The sequence below is a fragment of the Pantherophis guttatus genome, chromosome 7 (genome assembly GCF_059756535.1).
Source record: "Pantherophis guttatus breed Tessera chromosome 7, ASM5975653v1, whole genome shotgun sequence".
Lineage (NCBI taxonomy): Eukaryota > Metazoa > Chordata > Lepidosauria > Squamata > Colubridae > Pantherophis > Pantherophis guttatus.
This window is the reverse complement of record NC_142069.1, coordinates 43,240,109-43,256,639: the sequence shown is the minus strand read 5'-3', so window position 1 is coordinate 43,256,639 and position 16,531 is coordinate 43,240,109. Positions and strand designations below refer to the sequence as shown.

Below are 16,531 nucleotides of genomic sequence, written 5' to 3'. Positions count from 1 at the left end.
ACCCTTTTCAATTTCATTCCCTATGACTTCCCAACTGATTATGGTCTCGTGGGACCTTTATACAGGATAAACAAGTAATTAGACAAGCAGTAATCAAGCTTTAATCATGGTTTTCAAGCAACAAGTGATAGTAAAAATGCTTTGCATGTAAAAAAGAAAAGAAAAATATATTGCACTATACAGGTAGTCTTTGACTTATGACTGGTTATTTTATGACCGTTCAGAGTTGCAATAATCTCAGAACAGGTGGGTTACAGCCAGTGGTGGTACCAGTTCTCTGCCCTAATGATTTCTTCCAACAACCAGTTTGCCAAACTGCTCAGAAAGTTAACAACCGGTTCTTCCGAAGTGGTGCAAATTGGCTGAATCCCACCACTGGTTACAGCCCATAAAGCATTTCAACCTTGAGCTACAAATATTCTCCTTTATTGGTAATGATGCCTGTACAGTAAGCAAATCAAAGAAAAGAAAAGTGGGAAGAGCAGATCTTCCAGGAAACACAGCATGCAAAGATGCACCAGTGAAAAAGAAAAATTTACCCATCACCCAGAAATTCATGAAAACAAAGTACCAAAAACTTTATTAGTAGTTTTTTCTCCAATTGCACTTTTTTACTTTTTTTCAATCTACTGTATGATTTTTAAACACATTAGAAATAATTGGCTGCACAGTGTTTGTTTTTAAATGAGTTATAAGCATGAAAATAGTGACTGCCGTTTGAAAATAGCATTTATCATTTGATTCAGTTTTCCATTTGAACAGTTCCAGTAGTATTAAAGGAAATGCTTCGATGATCAAAATATGTTAGAATGTGCAACATTTGTGATATTTTTTTTAAAGTTGGGTTTGTTGTTGTTTTCTGTTGTTTACTACCCTCTGTTTGAGAAGACTTATTTTATTCAACTTTAGTTATTGGGTTTTTAATAATTCATTTCCCAGTGGGAAGCTATAAACTTAGTTGTTTCTGGAAAAGTACAAACAATTTTATACCCAGAGCAATAATAAATTATCCTTATCTCTTAAATCCATTTTCTCTACAGTTTTCTGAAATATAGAAGATAGGAATTAGTCCTCAAAGCAACATTATTTAAGAGACAGCTCAAGACTGAAATAGTCTCCTAAAACAAATGTTGAGCTATCCCCTAAGCAGTATTCAAGATGATTGTTATATATCCATATAAACGTACATTGTTTTATGCTAAGTCTGTGTAAAGATATCTCCCCAAAGCCCAAGAAAAAAGCATTAAGTCAAAAGTACATTAAAGTAGCTATGAATTTATTTCAACAGCCTGGAATTCTAATTTGGATGAAGCTAAACAACCCACAGATGCAGTGATTTTAACACTATTAACAGTGAGGAAGGTCAATAATTTAACTGAATATTGTTGGAATCAATTGTCAGTGGAAAAAAATTTGCTTTCAATAAATATGACTCAAAAGCAAGATGGAACAATTTTTTTAAATAATGTCCAGTTCTGCTTAAGGAGAGAGCACATTGGTTAAAGAGTTCAAGAGAGCGTAGAGGTGCTTTAATTATGCTGGTGTAATTGCTTTCTATTTTCATTTCTAGTGGTGCTGTGAAAATTTTCAATCCAACAGACATGTACAAATAATTATGCAAATGCACTGAAATGTTTGTATATATAGAACTGCTGTCAGTTTACTTATCTATTCAAAATGAAAGGGCAGAATTCAAAGTTTAAACAACAGATGCTAAGCCCATATTGAGGTATCCAACAGAAATAACTGTTTTGGACTCAGGAGACAGACATAAGAATAAGCAGTTTTTACCTTCTGAAAGAATCTTTTTTTTCTCCAATAGTTTAATAAATATTGTATGAGCCAACATGAAGCAATGTATTAATGAAGTGATATTTATCCAGGAAGCAGGTGCACCAGTTGGGGTTACTGCTCTCTAGTTTGCTATTGACCTACGATGAAGTTTAACCTTTTGAACATTTTTCTCTCTGCTTTGTTTTCAATCTCAGTTCCCCTGGGACTAAAATGGCAAAAGAAAGTCAACACCAGGCACTAGCAGCACTACCAGGTACCACTGTCGCTACTGCAATAGCAAATAATGCCACAGAACCAGCGATACCCGGAGGAGGGAAAGGCGGTGCAAAAGAAGATGCATTTTCAAAGTTAAAGGAGAAATTTATGAATGAACTAACCAAAATTCCATGTAAGTAAACTTGCTATTGCTGTTATGGCTCTGTAACAATAATCTTTAAAACTGTATGATTATTAACATTTACTAGAACAATGTAACATGCATGGGAATCCAAGCCTAAAATTAAGGAATAATTTCAGAAACTAATGCAGACAAAATCCAAAAGCACAATGAAAGTAAAGGAAACTTAACATTATGATATGCTAGACTGTCTCATGCCTAAATTTAATGAAATGGCACTATATTTTGGACTAAATATAACTACATCCATTCTGGCATGGTATTATGTGCAGTATTGGTTATTATTTGACGAACCTTGTTTAAAAGAATCCTAATTGTTTATGTAGCAATGCCAGAAAATAATTGAATAGTATATGTTATTATTTTTCCCCACAAATCTCATCTATAGTCTTTATAAAAAGTAGGTATCTATAGCATAGAAAGTGTGATAGAAATATTAGATTAAATTATATTGTGTGTTTTAAAGTTATCCCATGATGTAAGGCTATGGTGACATGCTGGTCAATCAGTTTCCTGTTGTAACCAATGGATCAGGTTGGTTGATTTCAAAAAAGTAGACCCTGCACTTGAAAAAATGTTAGGAAACCAAAAAAAAGTTTTATCCAGGACTAGTCTTTCATCAAGTATTGGCAAATTGGGGTGGGGTTGTGGACCAAGTTCTATGAGATTCCAAATCAAGATCAGTCTTAGCCATGGGAATTTCACTGGATAACATTGGATCAGTCACTCTTTCTCAACCTTCACAGAGTTCTTCACAGAATTGTTACAGGAAAAAAATGGAAGAGGGAATATTATATATTGATCTGGAAAAAGGTCATGATACAAAATAAAACAAAATACATATAGCTGCAGAAATTCAGTAGATTTGAAACCATTGGCCAAAATATATTTTAATAAACTTCGCACTTGGTTGATGCATGAATGGAAAATTGCCAAAACATCCCAACACTGTAAGCTAAATTGGGATTCAAAAACATTTGTAAAGAAGGCAGTGTCAAAGCATTTCAGCACTGTTGCAAGAAAAGTACATAGAAGTGTCTCTGTAGTTACCAGAAGTTCAGTTTGACTATTCCTCCTTATTCTATTTTTACTGTCCTTTCACTCAAATGAGTACTGAGAGCAGCTAATAAATTAAAGAACAAAAATATCCCAGATGTTAAAATGTAAATTAATACGGTAAAGCTGATTAACAACTACACTTGATGGCAAATGCAGCAACTGAAACAGTGCATTCTGTAGCCTGTAAGTAATACAAAGAAAAGCACTCTTTCCCATGCCATTTTTGATGGAAAGAAACTGCATTTAAAACAGATTGAATACCAATTCTGAAGTCCTGTTTCTTCTTAATCATCAATACTTCCTTCTCATTCTTCTTCTTTGACTTGGAACTTGCACATGAGCAGTAGTTCATTATCTGTTCCATAGTCAGCACCAGATCATGTCTTTGATGCTATAATTAAGCTGCTCCATCTCCCTTTAGTTGTACAGTCAATTTTATCCCTGTATACACACCCAGTAAATCCATGTGTACATGCATTATTTTGGTTGTTCGAAGACAGTGTTAGTTGTGACAAAATCACAGTGGGTGGCAGAAATTGATAAGTTGTTCTTCAGATTCATTTTGGTTTCCCAAACCATACCATTCAACAACATTTTTCTATTTAATGTTTCCAACTTCAGCATTCTAGACTCCAGTCACAAGTAGCAAAATTTGTTTGCATGTGCTAGAGATTTCAAATTGAACTAAAATCAGCAGTGTCAAATTGAACTAAAATCAACTCTAACAAAGAGTTGACCCCCAAAGTCTAATTATTGGATCATTGATTGCATTGTAGCCAAGTATAGTTATTTCTATAGTCTTTCAAGCTATAAAAACAGTGCTTTTACTACTTTGTTAATGTCCTGAGTAATAAACAGTGTGATCTTTTGACTGAAAGTGTCCAGTCCCAGTCCCATCTCAAACTGCTGGTGCCTAAAATATCAATTTGTAGTTGTCTCATTTCATCTTCTGCTGTTTTGAAATTTCCTATGACCATGTTTCTTCCATCCCATATGCCTACTGTAATTCTGTCTTTGCAGCTTCAGATTTTCTTTTCCTTTTCAAAAGCAGCAACTAATTACAGATAGTCCTCAATTTACGACCACAATTGAGTCCAGAATTTATGTTGCTAAGTGAGAAAATTGTTAAGTGAATATTGCCCCATTTTACGTTTCACACACACACACACACACACACACACACACACACACACACACACACACATTGGTTAAGCGAATCACTACAATTGTTAAATTAGTAACACAGTTGTTAAGTGAGTCTGGCATCCCTATTGACTTTGCTTGTCAGGACTTGTGGTAAAGCAAAAAAAAAAATTGGGAAAAATATATAAATGGGTAGAAAAGATGATTGGAAAGCATGTAGATTTTAAAACTTAACTATTTTTATTAGGTATAGTATTAGGTAAACTTGTTAAAAAAAAGTAGGTATTTAATACTGCACATCTTGACAGCAGCAAGGATTGTATTTGTGCAATGCTGGAAAAATGAAGAAACACCATTAGATGAAGAAATAATTAAGAAGATACTAGAATGTAGAGAAATGGACAGACTGACATTAAAAATGAAACCAAAAGAAGATACACAATAGTATCAAACATCGAATCTATTTTATCAGTGATTGGAAAAAAGAGGTGGAGACTAAGAACGTAATATGTATTGTTAAGCAAATTAAATACCCAGACAACATGATGTGTATGAAGCACTAAGAAATGTAATTAATAAAAAATTAATAAAATTTATTTATTTATTTATTTATTTAATCAAATTTCTATACCTCCCTACTCCCGAAGGACTCAGGGCGGTGAACAGCCAAGATAAAATACAGATAATACAAATATTAAAAATCCCTTAAAATTATTAAATATTTTGGCCGAAACACAGATTGAAACACCCAATTTATAAAGTCACGAATTAAAAAAATTAAAAAATTTAAAAGAGGGGAGTTAGGCCAGGCCAGCTTGCTGAAATAGAAAAGTTTTGAGAGCACGGCGAAACGTGCACAGGTCCGGGATCTTCCGTATCTCTGGGGGGAGCTCGTTCCAGATGGTAGGTGCCCCCACAGAGAAGGCTCTCCCCCTGGGGGCCGCCAGTCGACACTGTTTGGCCGACGGCACCCTGAGGAGCCCCTCTCTATGGGAGCGTACTGGTCGGTGAGAGGCTGTTGGTAGCAGAAGGCGGTCTCGTAAATACCCCGGTAAATAAATAAATAAGAACAGTTCTCAATCATTTGAATGTACAATAAATCATGTGACTGACCATGGGGATACTGTTACAGTCATAAGTGTGAAAAATGGTCATAAGTCACTTTTTTCAGTGCTGTTGTAATTTTGAACAGTCACTAAATGATCTGTTGTAAGTTGAGGACCTTGAAGGCTTTAATATAGTTGCATTATAAACACCATTAGAACTCTGTTTACAAAAATCCTAAACTCGTACCATGTTGAGTGCCATATAGTCTGAGGGACCCATTATTCAGCACTGTATCATTTTCGATCCATATGGTTTTCTTAGTAAAAATACAGGAGTGGTTTACAATTTCCTTCTTTGTAACATTAATAGATGCCTTTGTCATTATCACTAAAGTTATTATCTGACTCTATCTTCTTATGTCAGTGTTGCCCCATATTTTGTAGGTCCTTGCTTGTTTTAGCTGGGGAATTGGGATGACCTTCACACCTTGTGTGACCTTTCTGGAAATCTATATATATATAAGCCAAATACCACTCACTCATCATGAAATCTCCAGAATGGTAAAGCCTACAAACTTGAAATTTGGCACGTTTGACCCTTTTGGCTTCTAAGTGCTTGCTAAGAAAAGATTTTTCAAAATGACCATCAGATCATTAGTATTTTATATACAGTATATTCACACGCTCTGATGCTAAGGAGTTAGATGTTCTACTCCCCCTTCCCACCTGAAAGGAACTCTGTCCCAACTGCCAGTTGCCTTATATTAACACGCTCTGATGCTACCCCTTCGTTAAACCAGGTGTGGGCATGGCCAGCATGTGACTCATCCGACCTGCGGGCTGGGACATTCTACTCTCCCTCCTCCTGTGTTCCAATTGCCAGTTGCCTTATATCAACATGCCCTGATGCTACGGAATTACACATTCTACATTAGGTTTCAGGCTTTAAGTTTCAATTTATCAAGCCCGGTCACATAGTTTCATAGCAAAGCACTCGTGTCCAGCTAGTACAGTATATATTCTTGGTCAATACTCCTGACATTCTTTGGTCATTTTTCCCAGGAACATGCACAAAAACACTAACGACTATTCTAATTCACCCTTCATGTTTCAATGTTTTAACAAAATAAATGCCTCATTATACAACAATGCCTTGCCAGAGTGTTTTGTGTGACACATTGAAAGGAGAGAAATTAAGAATTTAAATAGGCCTCTAAGTTAGCTTCAGTCAGTGCTTGGTATATTTGCACTCCATCTCTCAGTTCTATAGTAAGCCAAGGAGCTGATTAAAATCTACCATTTCCAGAACAGGAAAACAGGCATTTTGGGGCAATAACATTATTTGCCTGCACTGTATCCATGTTCCACAGAGCATTTAGAACTTTGATATTTTCACTGAAATGAAAAACTTCACAAGAAAGTAAACAGCTGCATCCATTAAGAATTTGGTCAGACCATTTTTATTAAGTTTTCATAGCTGGAGAATGGACCAGTTGTGTTTGTATGGAGTGCCATTTTAAAACTAGACCATGTTCTCCCATAAACTACAGATTTAAGTTTTTTTTAAAGCTTTTTTAAAGATTCTCCTTGGGAACATAACAATAGAGGCTCTCATGATTGTCATCTGATCTTCAACATTTGCTAGCTACATAGTATAGGAAAATGAGAAAACAGATCAGTTTTATATTTTATAAATGACAAAGCAACTAGAAAGAAAGAATTTTGGAAAGAATTTTAAAAGAACATGACTACTCAATTTAAATATAGCATAGTCTGCCCTTTAGCAATGCTAATATTCCTGTTTCCCCAAAAAGTTCCAACAGATGCCCTAATTAACTCATGAACCTCGAGCCAAGTTTCAAAAGAAATCCAATTATTTATTAGGAGCAGCATGTCGGCATCTACTAGAGTGAGGTCTGCTCTGTTGCACAAAAGTTATGGCTCAACTTTGACACTGTTTTCCCCCTCCCTCTCAGTCTGTGTCATAAATCACATTCTCCAATGAGGCACTCCCATGGGCTGTAGAAACACGCCTCACAAACCAGCTTTGGTAATCTGAGATCCAATGTTGGAAGAAGGTATACATGGAATGTGCTCCCCTCCTTTCTGCCCATGGCAAGTCGAGAGGAGATTAGAAATGCTTTACAAGTTGACATAAGACCTATCCTGAAAATAAGCCCTAGCATGTTTTATGTGCGTGTGTAATATAAGCCCTACCCCCAAAATAAGCCCTACTCAAGAGCCTGTGCAGCCGGCCAGTTGCCCATTCCATCTGGTTGCTAATGGTGCCACAGCCATGAGGCAAGGTGCATTGGGGGAGCTGCCCCATGTGCCCCACACCGGCTTACCTCAGAGTCCCTGCAGCCAGGCCATCCACACCCTGATACCTGCCTCACGGCAGCAGCACCTATAGCCATGTGCAGCAGGAGCCCACGTGGCCGCCGCCCACTTCTTCTGCTTGCTCACAGCCCCAACAGAGCAGGATGCTGAGTGGTGCATTGGTGCCATGGCCATGAGGCAAAGCAAGTGTCAGGATATGGATGACCTGGCTGCAGGGACCCTGAGTTAAGCTGGTGCAGGGTGCATGGGGCAGCTCCATCCTCCTGCCTCACTTTGGTGGCACTGGCACGCCACGCAGCCTTCTGCCCCTCCATGAACAAGCAGAAGAAGTGGGCCTCCTGTACATGGGGGGAAAATAAGACATCTCCTGAAAATAAGCCCTAGTGCTTATTTTTGGGCCCAAAAGAATATACCGTCTTATTTTCGGAGAAACACTGGTAAAGGATTTCCTATAATATTTTCTGTGCCTTTGGTCTGTCTTCTTACTGTCTCATAAAATTATGAAACAATAGATTCTTTACGTTATCAAGTCTGAAAAATGCAGGAATCCAAATCAAAGAATCCCGATACAAATGGCTACCTAGCCTATATTTCAATATATCCAACAAAGTGCAGCCCATTGCCTCCCTGCATAATTTGTTCCATTGTCAAGCTGCTCTTAGTTTTTCTAATACTTTTTCTGCTCTAACATTCAATCAGAATCAGTCTTCCTGTAACAAAAATCCATTTTTCCAAGTCCTACATTCTGGAACAATAGAGTGCTATTATAGTCTCTTTTGGTGTTCTTTTCATGGTTGAAGATACCCTGCTTCTTCATTTTCTCTTCATAGTTTCAATCAATTTTCATTGCTTTTCTGAACATTCTCAAAGTGGGGTGCTTTGAGTTGGACACAATGTCCAAGATAGAGCTTGATCAACACAGAATAAAATAGAACTATTATTCGGGGTAATTTGTACTGTATACTGTATTTCTTCTTTTTTTCTATCCACAGTACATTGCTGATTGAAACCCAATTTGTAATCAACTATTATTCTAAGATCTTTTCAAAATACATTATTACCAAGATGAAGCATGCATTCTTCATCCTGTATATATTTGGTTTCTGATTAGCTATTCTTTTTTTCTATTAGATTTCATTCCCCAAGCTACCTTGGGAGTTAAAATTAAAGTCCACATATCTTAAAGTTGCCAAGATTGAGAAACTCTGCTCTAAAATATATGTAATTATATTTGAGTTTTATTTCCATCTTCTAGAGTACTAGCTGTCCCATCCAATTCTGTGTCATCTTAGATAAGCATTTGTTCCATCCTTTTGTTAAGTCATTAATAAAAATGTTAAAGGTTGAATCATGTGGCATCCAGTCATACTTAAGCTGCTTACTAATCAGAATATTATGAAGAACTTCAGTCAAATGCTGAAATCCTATATTCAGCATTCAGCATTCCCACAATCTACTAAAGAATTTACCCAATCAAAAACAGAAGTTTAATCTGAAAAGAGGTACTGAGTGACCTATAGTTTCTCCTGAACCTTGTGTTTCACCTTTTAAAAGATAGGCACAACAGTTCACCAAGATTTCTCAAAGAGATTACATAAATAAATATTAATAATTCAGAGAGATCATCAACACATTTCTTTAGAACTCAAGGATGCAATTCATCTAATTTATAAACTCAAGGTGAAAAGTTATTTCCTATGTCTAGGATTCTCAGGCTTCCAACTTTCTTCTTCATCCTCCTCTAATGATTTCTTGACAAACACCTGGTAAAAAACCTACGTCTTTTGTTGGAGAAGATATCTAATCTAGAAATTGAGTTGCTCTGTCTTTTTTTAACTATTTAATCTGATTTTGCCACCTTTCCAAGCACCAAGTAAATTGGTTCTCTTCTATTGTGAGAAGTTAAATAAAGACCTTCTAGCAAATGGAACTAAAGTATAGATGTGCCTTCTTTATAGATTAGCTAGTTTAACATGCGAATGAAGACTGCAGGTCACCAAAATATGAATGTGACAAAGAAAGTTTCTTAATTTAAAAATTGTTTATGCTAAAGTGAACAGGTTTGGAGTGAGTTCTGTGAGTTCTAGTCCCACTTTAGGCATGAAGCCAGCTGGCTAACTTTGGGCAAATAACCCTCAGTCTTTGGAAGCAGGCAATGGCAAACCACTTCCAAAATCTTGCCAAAAAGCTGTAGAAATGTGACCAGGTAATTTACAAAATTCAAGAATGAATGAATGAATGAATGAACAAGGAACAAGCAAGCATGCACACACATATCTTAAAATGATAGTAGTAGAACTGAATAGAAGTAACTCACACATAAGCCAGTTTGGAAAAGTAATTAAAGGCAAAGGCTAAAAAATAGGACCCTCTTCATAGGTTTTAGTCCTAGACCAGTATTAAAAAATGTTGACATGTTTTGTTTATATAGAGAGAATGAATCAGAAACCAAACATATGAAGGAAAAACGAATGGGGCAAGAGGGAGGAAAAGAGTTAGAAATTTATGGTTGGATGAAATTGAGGAGGTTCCCAAAAAGGGACAGATAGGAAATTTAAAGAACAAAGCACAATGCATAACACAATTATATATGAAGTAAAAACAGGAGTAATTTGTAAGGAAATAAATACTTGGAGAACTGTAGTAACCTGAGTTGATGTAAACTTTTTAAAACTATATTCCATTTATTTTTTAATCTCAGGGCTTTACTTTTTCATTTAGTACTTTTGCTCATTTTCTGTTTCTGCATAATACAGCCTATCCTCAAGTGAGTATTATGGTAGGTATATGTGGGATATTAGGAAAATAACATCAAGAAATAGAAATAAAAATGGATATGGCATAAGGCAATAATTGGTCAATAAGGATTGAAAACCTAAAGAGAAACACAATTCAAGAGAGGACATTTAACTTTTCTTGCTAACAGTGCAGGGGTGGAATGCTCCCGATTCAGACCGGATCGCCCAATCCAGTAGCGATGGCGGCGGGTGGTTCGGAGAACTGGTAGCAAACATCTCTGCCTCCCCCCCCCCACCATGCCAAGCTGAGCCGCACAATCATTTTTTTCCCTCTTAAAAGCATTTTTTCTACAACCTGTTCGGCCGAAGAGGTTGTAGAAAAAATGCTTTTAAAAGCGTCTGACAATCCCAGCTGAGTTGCCAGATCAGCAAAAGCTTTTAAAAGCATTTTTTTAACAACCTCTTCGGTTATAGAAGAGGTTGTAGAAAAAATGTTTTTAAAAGAAAAAATAGCCTGACGATCAGGCAACTCAGCTGGGATCGTCAGAGGCTTTTAAAAGCATTTTGTTCAGACGAAGAGGTTGTAGAAAAAATGGTTTTAAAAGTAAAAAAAAAAAATGTTGGCCATGCCCACCCAGTCACATTACTCCCCCACACCAAGCCACACCCACAGAACTGGTAGTAACAAATTTTACACTTCACCACTGTAACAGTGTATATTTTGTCTATTTAAAAGATAAGTGTTCCTAACTGATTAAACTGCATGGATACACAGACTATTACTTGGCAATAACCCATAAATGAATAATATCAGCAGGTGTGCTTGGACTACACATATTTGCAAGCATCTAGGGGCAGCATTCTAATCAAGGTATAAGCCTTCCAAAAGGGCACAATTGTTTTAATACTTCACAACACCAGTTTCTAATGCTTTTTCACAAATCTAAAGCTTTTAAACAGTACAATGTAGTCTATCCTAAGCATGTTACATTTAGGCACTGATTCTGCTGTAGGCATCACACCTACTTTTAAGGAGGATTTGCTATAGGGTTCCATGTCCCACAGTTATAGATAGATGATATAGATAGATAGATAGATAGATAGATAGATAGATAGATAGATAGATGGATGGATGGATGGATGGATGGATGGATGGATGGAGATAGATAGATAGATAGATAGATAGATAGATAGATAGATAGATAGATAGATAGATGGTGGGCTGCAACCGGTTCGCCCCGGATCAGGCAAACCAGTAACGGCAGTGGCAGAATCTGCCCACCCACCCAGATGTCTCTGTGCATGCGCAGAAGTGTGCATGCTTGCGCAAGCACAGAAGTGTGCATGCTTGCGCAAGTGCAGAAGTGTGCATGCTTGCGCAAGCGCAGAAGTGTCACATGCTTGCGCAAGCGCAGAAGTGTCACATGCTTGTGCAAGCGCGTACACGGCCAAGAGCGAACTGGTAGCGGCCGAAATTGAAACCCACTATTGATATAGATGATATAGATACAGATATAGATGTGTGTGTGTATTTATGTTAATTCATTCAATTTACAAGTAATCCTTGAATTCAGACTATTATGATAGTTCAAAATTACAATGAGGCTGAAAAAAGTGACTTCTTTGCGCTTCTGACCATCATAGCATTCTCTCAGTCACATGATCAAAATTTGGGAACTTGACAACCAGAGATATTTACGACAATTGCAGCATCCCAAGAGTAAATGATTGCCATTTGCAACTTCTCAGCCAGCTTCCAACAAGCAAAGTCAATGGGGAAACTGGATTCACTTAGCAATCCAGTTATTCACTTAACAACTACAGTAAAAAAAAAAAAAAAGGCCATAAAATGACTGCATCACTTAGCAACAGAAGTTCTAGTCCCAATTGCAGCCATAATTCAAGAAACAAGAATGTTACACAATTCAAGTGCTAGTGCAGGCATATATAGTTGTATGGATAATCAAAAGAGCAATACAATAATAAATTAATAATATATTTAAAGTAAAAAATGATTAAAAGAAAATTAAAGATTCACTTGTATAGTACTTTGCAACAGGTGAAAGCAAAAATATTATTCCTGTAATCAGTCTATCTTTATTTCTGAACCAATTTGGAAGCAAAATAATGGCAGTACCTTTATTGGACTCTAATGTCACTTTCTGACAAAATAGTAGTAAATCACTTATTTTACTTTTTGATAGGATTTTAATAAAGTTCCCCTGAGATGCTCAAGACCTTCCCTGTGCTTCCCTGTAATTATTACAGAACATGATTATAAACAGTGTCTGGTATTTTGCGGTATTATGAATGTGATAAGTTACTAAATTGCATAGAGAATTAAATTTGCAGCTGCGGGACTGTGACAATGTATTTCATTAGTTTGTTGGAAAGCTGAATTTGGTTAAGATATTACTATTTTGTGCTAGAGCCAAGCACTTTAATAGTAAAACTGCAAGATCCTTATCTGTATAAGTCATGTTATTATCCACAAATGTCCTGAAACATGGAGCATTGTGTGTTTCAAATATATTTTTAATGTGAATGCAATTTCTTCTTTTCTGTTTCATTCTTCCCCTTAACATTTTATTAATATTAAGAAGAGCTTTTTAAAAATCTTGTATTCTAATGCAATTTTGAATATTTCTCATTCAGTATTATAGTGAGCAATAGATTGAATTTTAATAGCTATTTACAACTTATGCATAAGCTATATAGATATAGATAGATATAGATATAGATAGATATAGATATAGATATAGATATAGATATAGATATAGATATAGATATAGATATAGATAGTTAATGGCTTCAGAGAAAAGGCAGAACCTAAGCTGATTTTACAGCTTCTGTAATACATTCAGCCAAACACTGCTTTTTTATTTATTCTAAGTCTTATATTGTTCTTAAATAATATATGAATATTGAGACCTCCAAAAATCAACTCTAAATAATAATAATATTGTGCTTATTCAGTTAGTGAAGTCAGAAGTTAGTCATAGTGAACTTTTAATTCATTCTTTATTAGGTATCTCCAGAAATAGTAGGAGAGATTCACGGATGCTTTTCAGATGTTTGACTGTAATTATTATATAATTTTTTTTCAACCAGAATGGTCAATGATCAGAAAATGAGAACTATAGTCTCATAGTTTTCAATAAAACAAAAGTTGTCTACATTTGCTCAAACCAATATAGCTGCAACACTTGTAATATGCCAGAGAAACATCAGTGATTATTCTCATGTGTAACTTAATTTTTAAGAAAACCCTAGCATCCAACATAATTAACATAATTAAACATTGTGTGAATTCTTGGAATCCTCATTACATTTCTTTATCTTATCAGAGAAATAATTTTCCTCCTGTATTTTTTTTTCTATTCAACCTTTCAATATTCACATTATCAGCTTTTTATTTTTAAAAGAACTTTTTAAAAAAATCTTTGAAAGGGCCATGAGATTTATATTTCTAAAGTTCTTATTTGAATTCTTACTTAAATTAAATTTATCTACCAGCACAGCTAGAAAAAAAAGTTGTTGGTGAAGGACTGGAAAATTTTCGTTTTCTAAAACTAAGCAGTCTTAAGCAAATCCCTATAGAAGACACTGGATTTCTCCCCTCAAAGGACAATGATGGGAGAGATCTATAAGTCACTCTGGTCTTCTCCGACTCTTGGAATTTTCCATATTTAGAAAAACAAAAGAGTCGTCATCTTTTCCTGTGGAAGGAATGCCACAGCCAAAGCACCAAGATGACTTATTGTTCTGGTCAGAAGTCTACTAAAGACTTGTACTCATCTTCAATTGGATGCAGTCAAATTAAGAAAAAAACCTATGAGTATTACCACCATAAACTATTTTTTACTGATAACATTCTTCTTACCTATCCATTTGTCCATCTCCTACTAGCAATCCAGTCACTGCCCTTTTCAGCTGCTAGAAAATGCAAAAACAGAACTGACATTATATAAAGATTGAAGTTGGAATTCCATCTTCTATTTTCCTTTTGCTTGAAAATATATTAATTTTCTCTGATAAACTCTTAGTAATTTAAACCATGTTAGAGGTAGAAACAGCCAAAATACCAAACATTAACAGATGGATTGGGGAATAATCTGGGTGGCATTTGTATGTTTTCTGACAAACTGGGGTTGAGGAGAAGGGTAAGGTTGAAGGTCGGCAGACTGGATTAAAAGTTGACTGTGGAATAAGATTTGCCATCTCCTTCAGCTGAATTGTAGCCTCACTATTCCTCTGATTATCAAAACAAATATGCTGATGCCAGAGAGACAGTCTTAACGAATTGTTATATTCAATATTGTTCTGCTCTGATTTAATTATTTTGTGTGCTGTTTAAAGTTTTTTCATCTGAAACAGCAGGAAGGATTAATGCTGTGGCTGGAACTTGGCCAGATCCCTAAACAGACAGATCCGACTCCTACAGAAGCAATTAACAGTCTTTCCATTTACTTTAATAGTAGTTGGTTCTGGAACTACGAGCATTATAACTGATGCTAAACTTGTGAAATGACTCCATAGCTTTTTTGATGATTGAATTGAATGGCTTATGACTTTATTATGTATAACTAAAAGTTCTTGTACCATCTCAATCCATATGTTACATGATTAAACAATCTGCATTCTGATGTATAGGAATACAGTGGATCAAAATTATTTATGAAAATACCATAGTTAATAATTGGGTATTGGGAAATAGTTGATTAATTCATTAAAATGCAAACTTTTTTCTTAATTCAAAGAAATATCTTTTCTTAATTGAGCCTATCTGCTAATAATTTTATATCTTCAGCAGTATGTTTTCCTGGTAAAAATATAGCAGTGGTTTGTCATTGTTTTTTTGTGAAAATTCTTTTATTGTGGGAGATTTGTGTTTTTAATTTGCCATTGCTTCCTCTGGTGATGACGATATCCAGGAAGGATAGCATGTTGTTTTCTTTTTCCCTTGTCAGTTTTATTCCTTTGAAGATGTTGATTGTTTCATGTGTTGTCTCTTGTTGTCCCTTTTCTATTATGGTGAAGGTTTCATCTACATACCAGATCCTTACTTTTGGTTGTAAGTTGTGGGAGTGCCATTGTTTTTAAATACTACATTACAGTTTATGCTGAGTCCTTAAGAGTTGTGATCCTGTGGGTATTTCTCTGATATATTGGTATATTTATCCATGAAAATGAAAGTAGGTGGTGAGGTAAAGGTTGATGAGATCCATGACTCTGGGTATTTTGATCTTATTGCATTTAGTTATATCATGTATGTTGTACATGCTACCACTAGATTGTTTTACTTGTTTTGGATCTATGGATATAAAGAGTGTTTTATAAGTTAGCTTTATCAAATAGCTTAACAAACAGATTTTGATAAATAGCAAAAAATAACATTAACCAATGGATAATTGTAGAGATTAAAATGAAAATCATTAAAAGTTTGTCATAAGAATGACATTTATCAATTCTTACATACAATTTTAAAGCTTTACATAATTAAATGATATTATTTAGTTTAATTCAAAATGAGATATCTACACTGTTTCCCCCAAAATAAGACATCCCTGATAATAAGCCCAATCGGGCTGTTGAGCACATGGCAATAAGGCCAAGCATTTATTTCAGGGTTCAAAAAAATATAAAACAAGGTCTTATTTTCGGGGAAACACAGTACTATTTATTTTTCAAAATAACATACTTTAATATACTTGACATTATCCAGATTATTTTAATTCAGAACTACAGATAAATCATTTTAACTTTAGTTGGAACATATGTTAAACCAATATCAAAATTATATTTTCAGACTGGATCAATGGATCTTAAAATTGGTATTCTGTTTAACCAAGAGGAAAGAAATTTACTGTGCCACAAAAAACCTCCCAAACTTCACATATGAAATGTCAAATCCTCATATGATGCTGCCAACTCAGATTCCATTAATGTATATTACTAGGATCCGAGTTGGCAGCAACATAGTGATAATTTTGAAATCATGAAAATCTTACATT

General features: G+C 35.3%; 1 protein-coding gene across 4 annotated transcripts in view; it reads left to right on the top strand.

Annotated features, from left to right (window-relative positions):
• The window catches only part of SYT1 (synaptotagmin 1), a 313,952-nt gene that overhangs the window by 189,162 nt on the left and 108,259 nt on the right, over nt 1–16,531 (top strand). For all 4 annotated transcript variants that reach the window (XM_034403845.3, XM_034403843.3, XM_087874077.1 and 1 more), the window contains exon 4: nt 1,989–2,182. In XM_034403845.3, coding sequence (XP_034259736.1) covers nt 2,005–2,182 — 178 coding nt within the window. In that variant the 5' untranslated portion in view covers nt 1,989–2,004. The remainder of the gene's footprint in view (nt 1–1,988; nt 2,183–16,531) is intronic.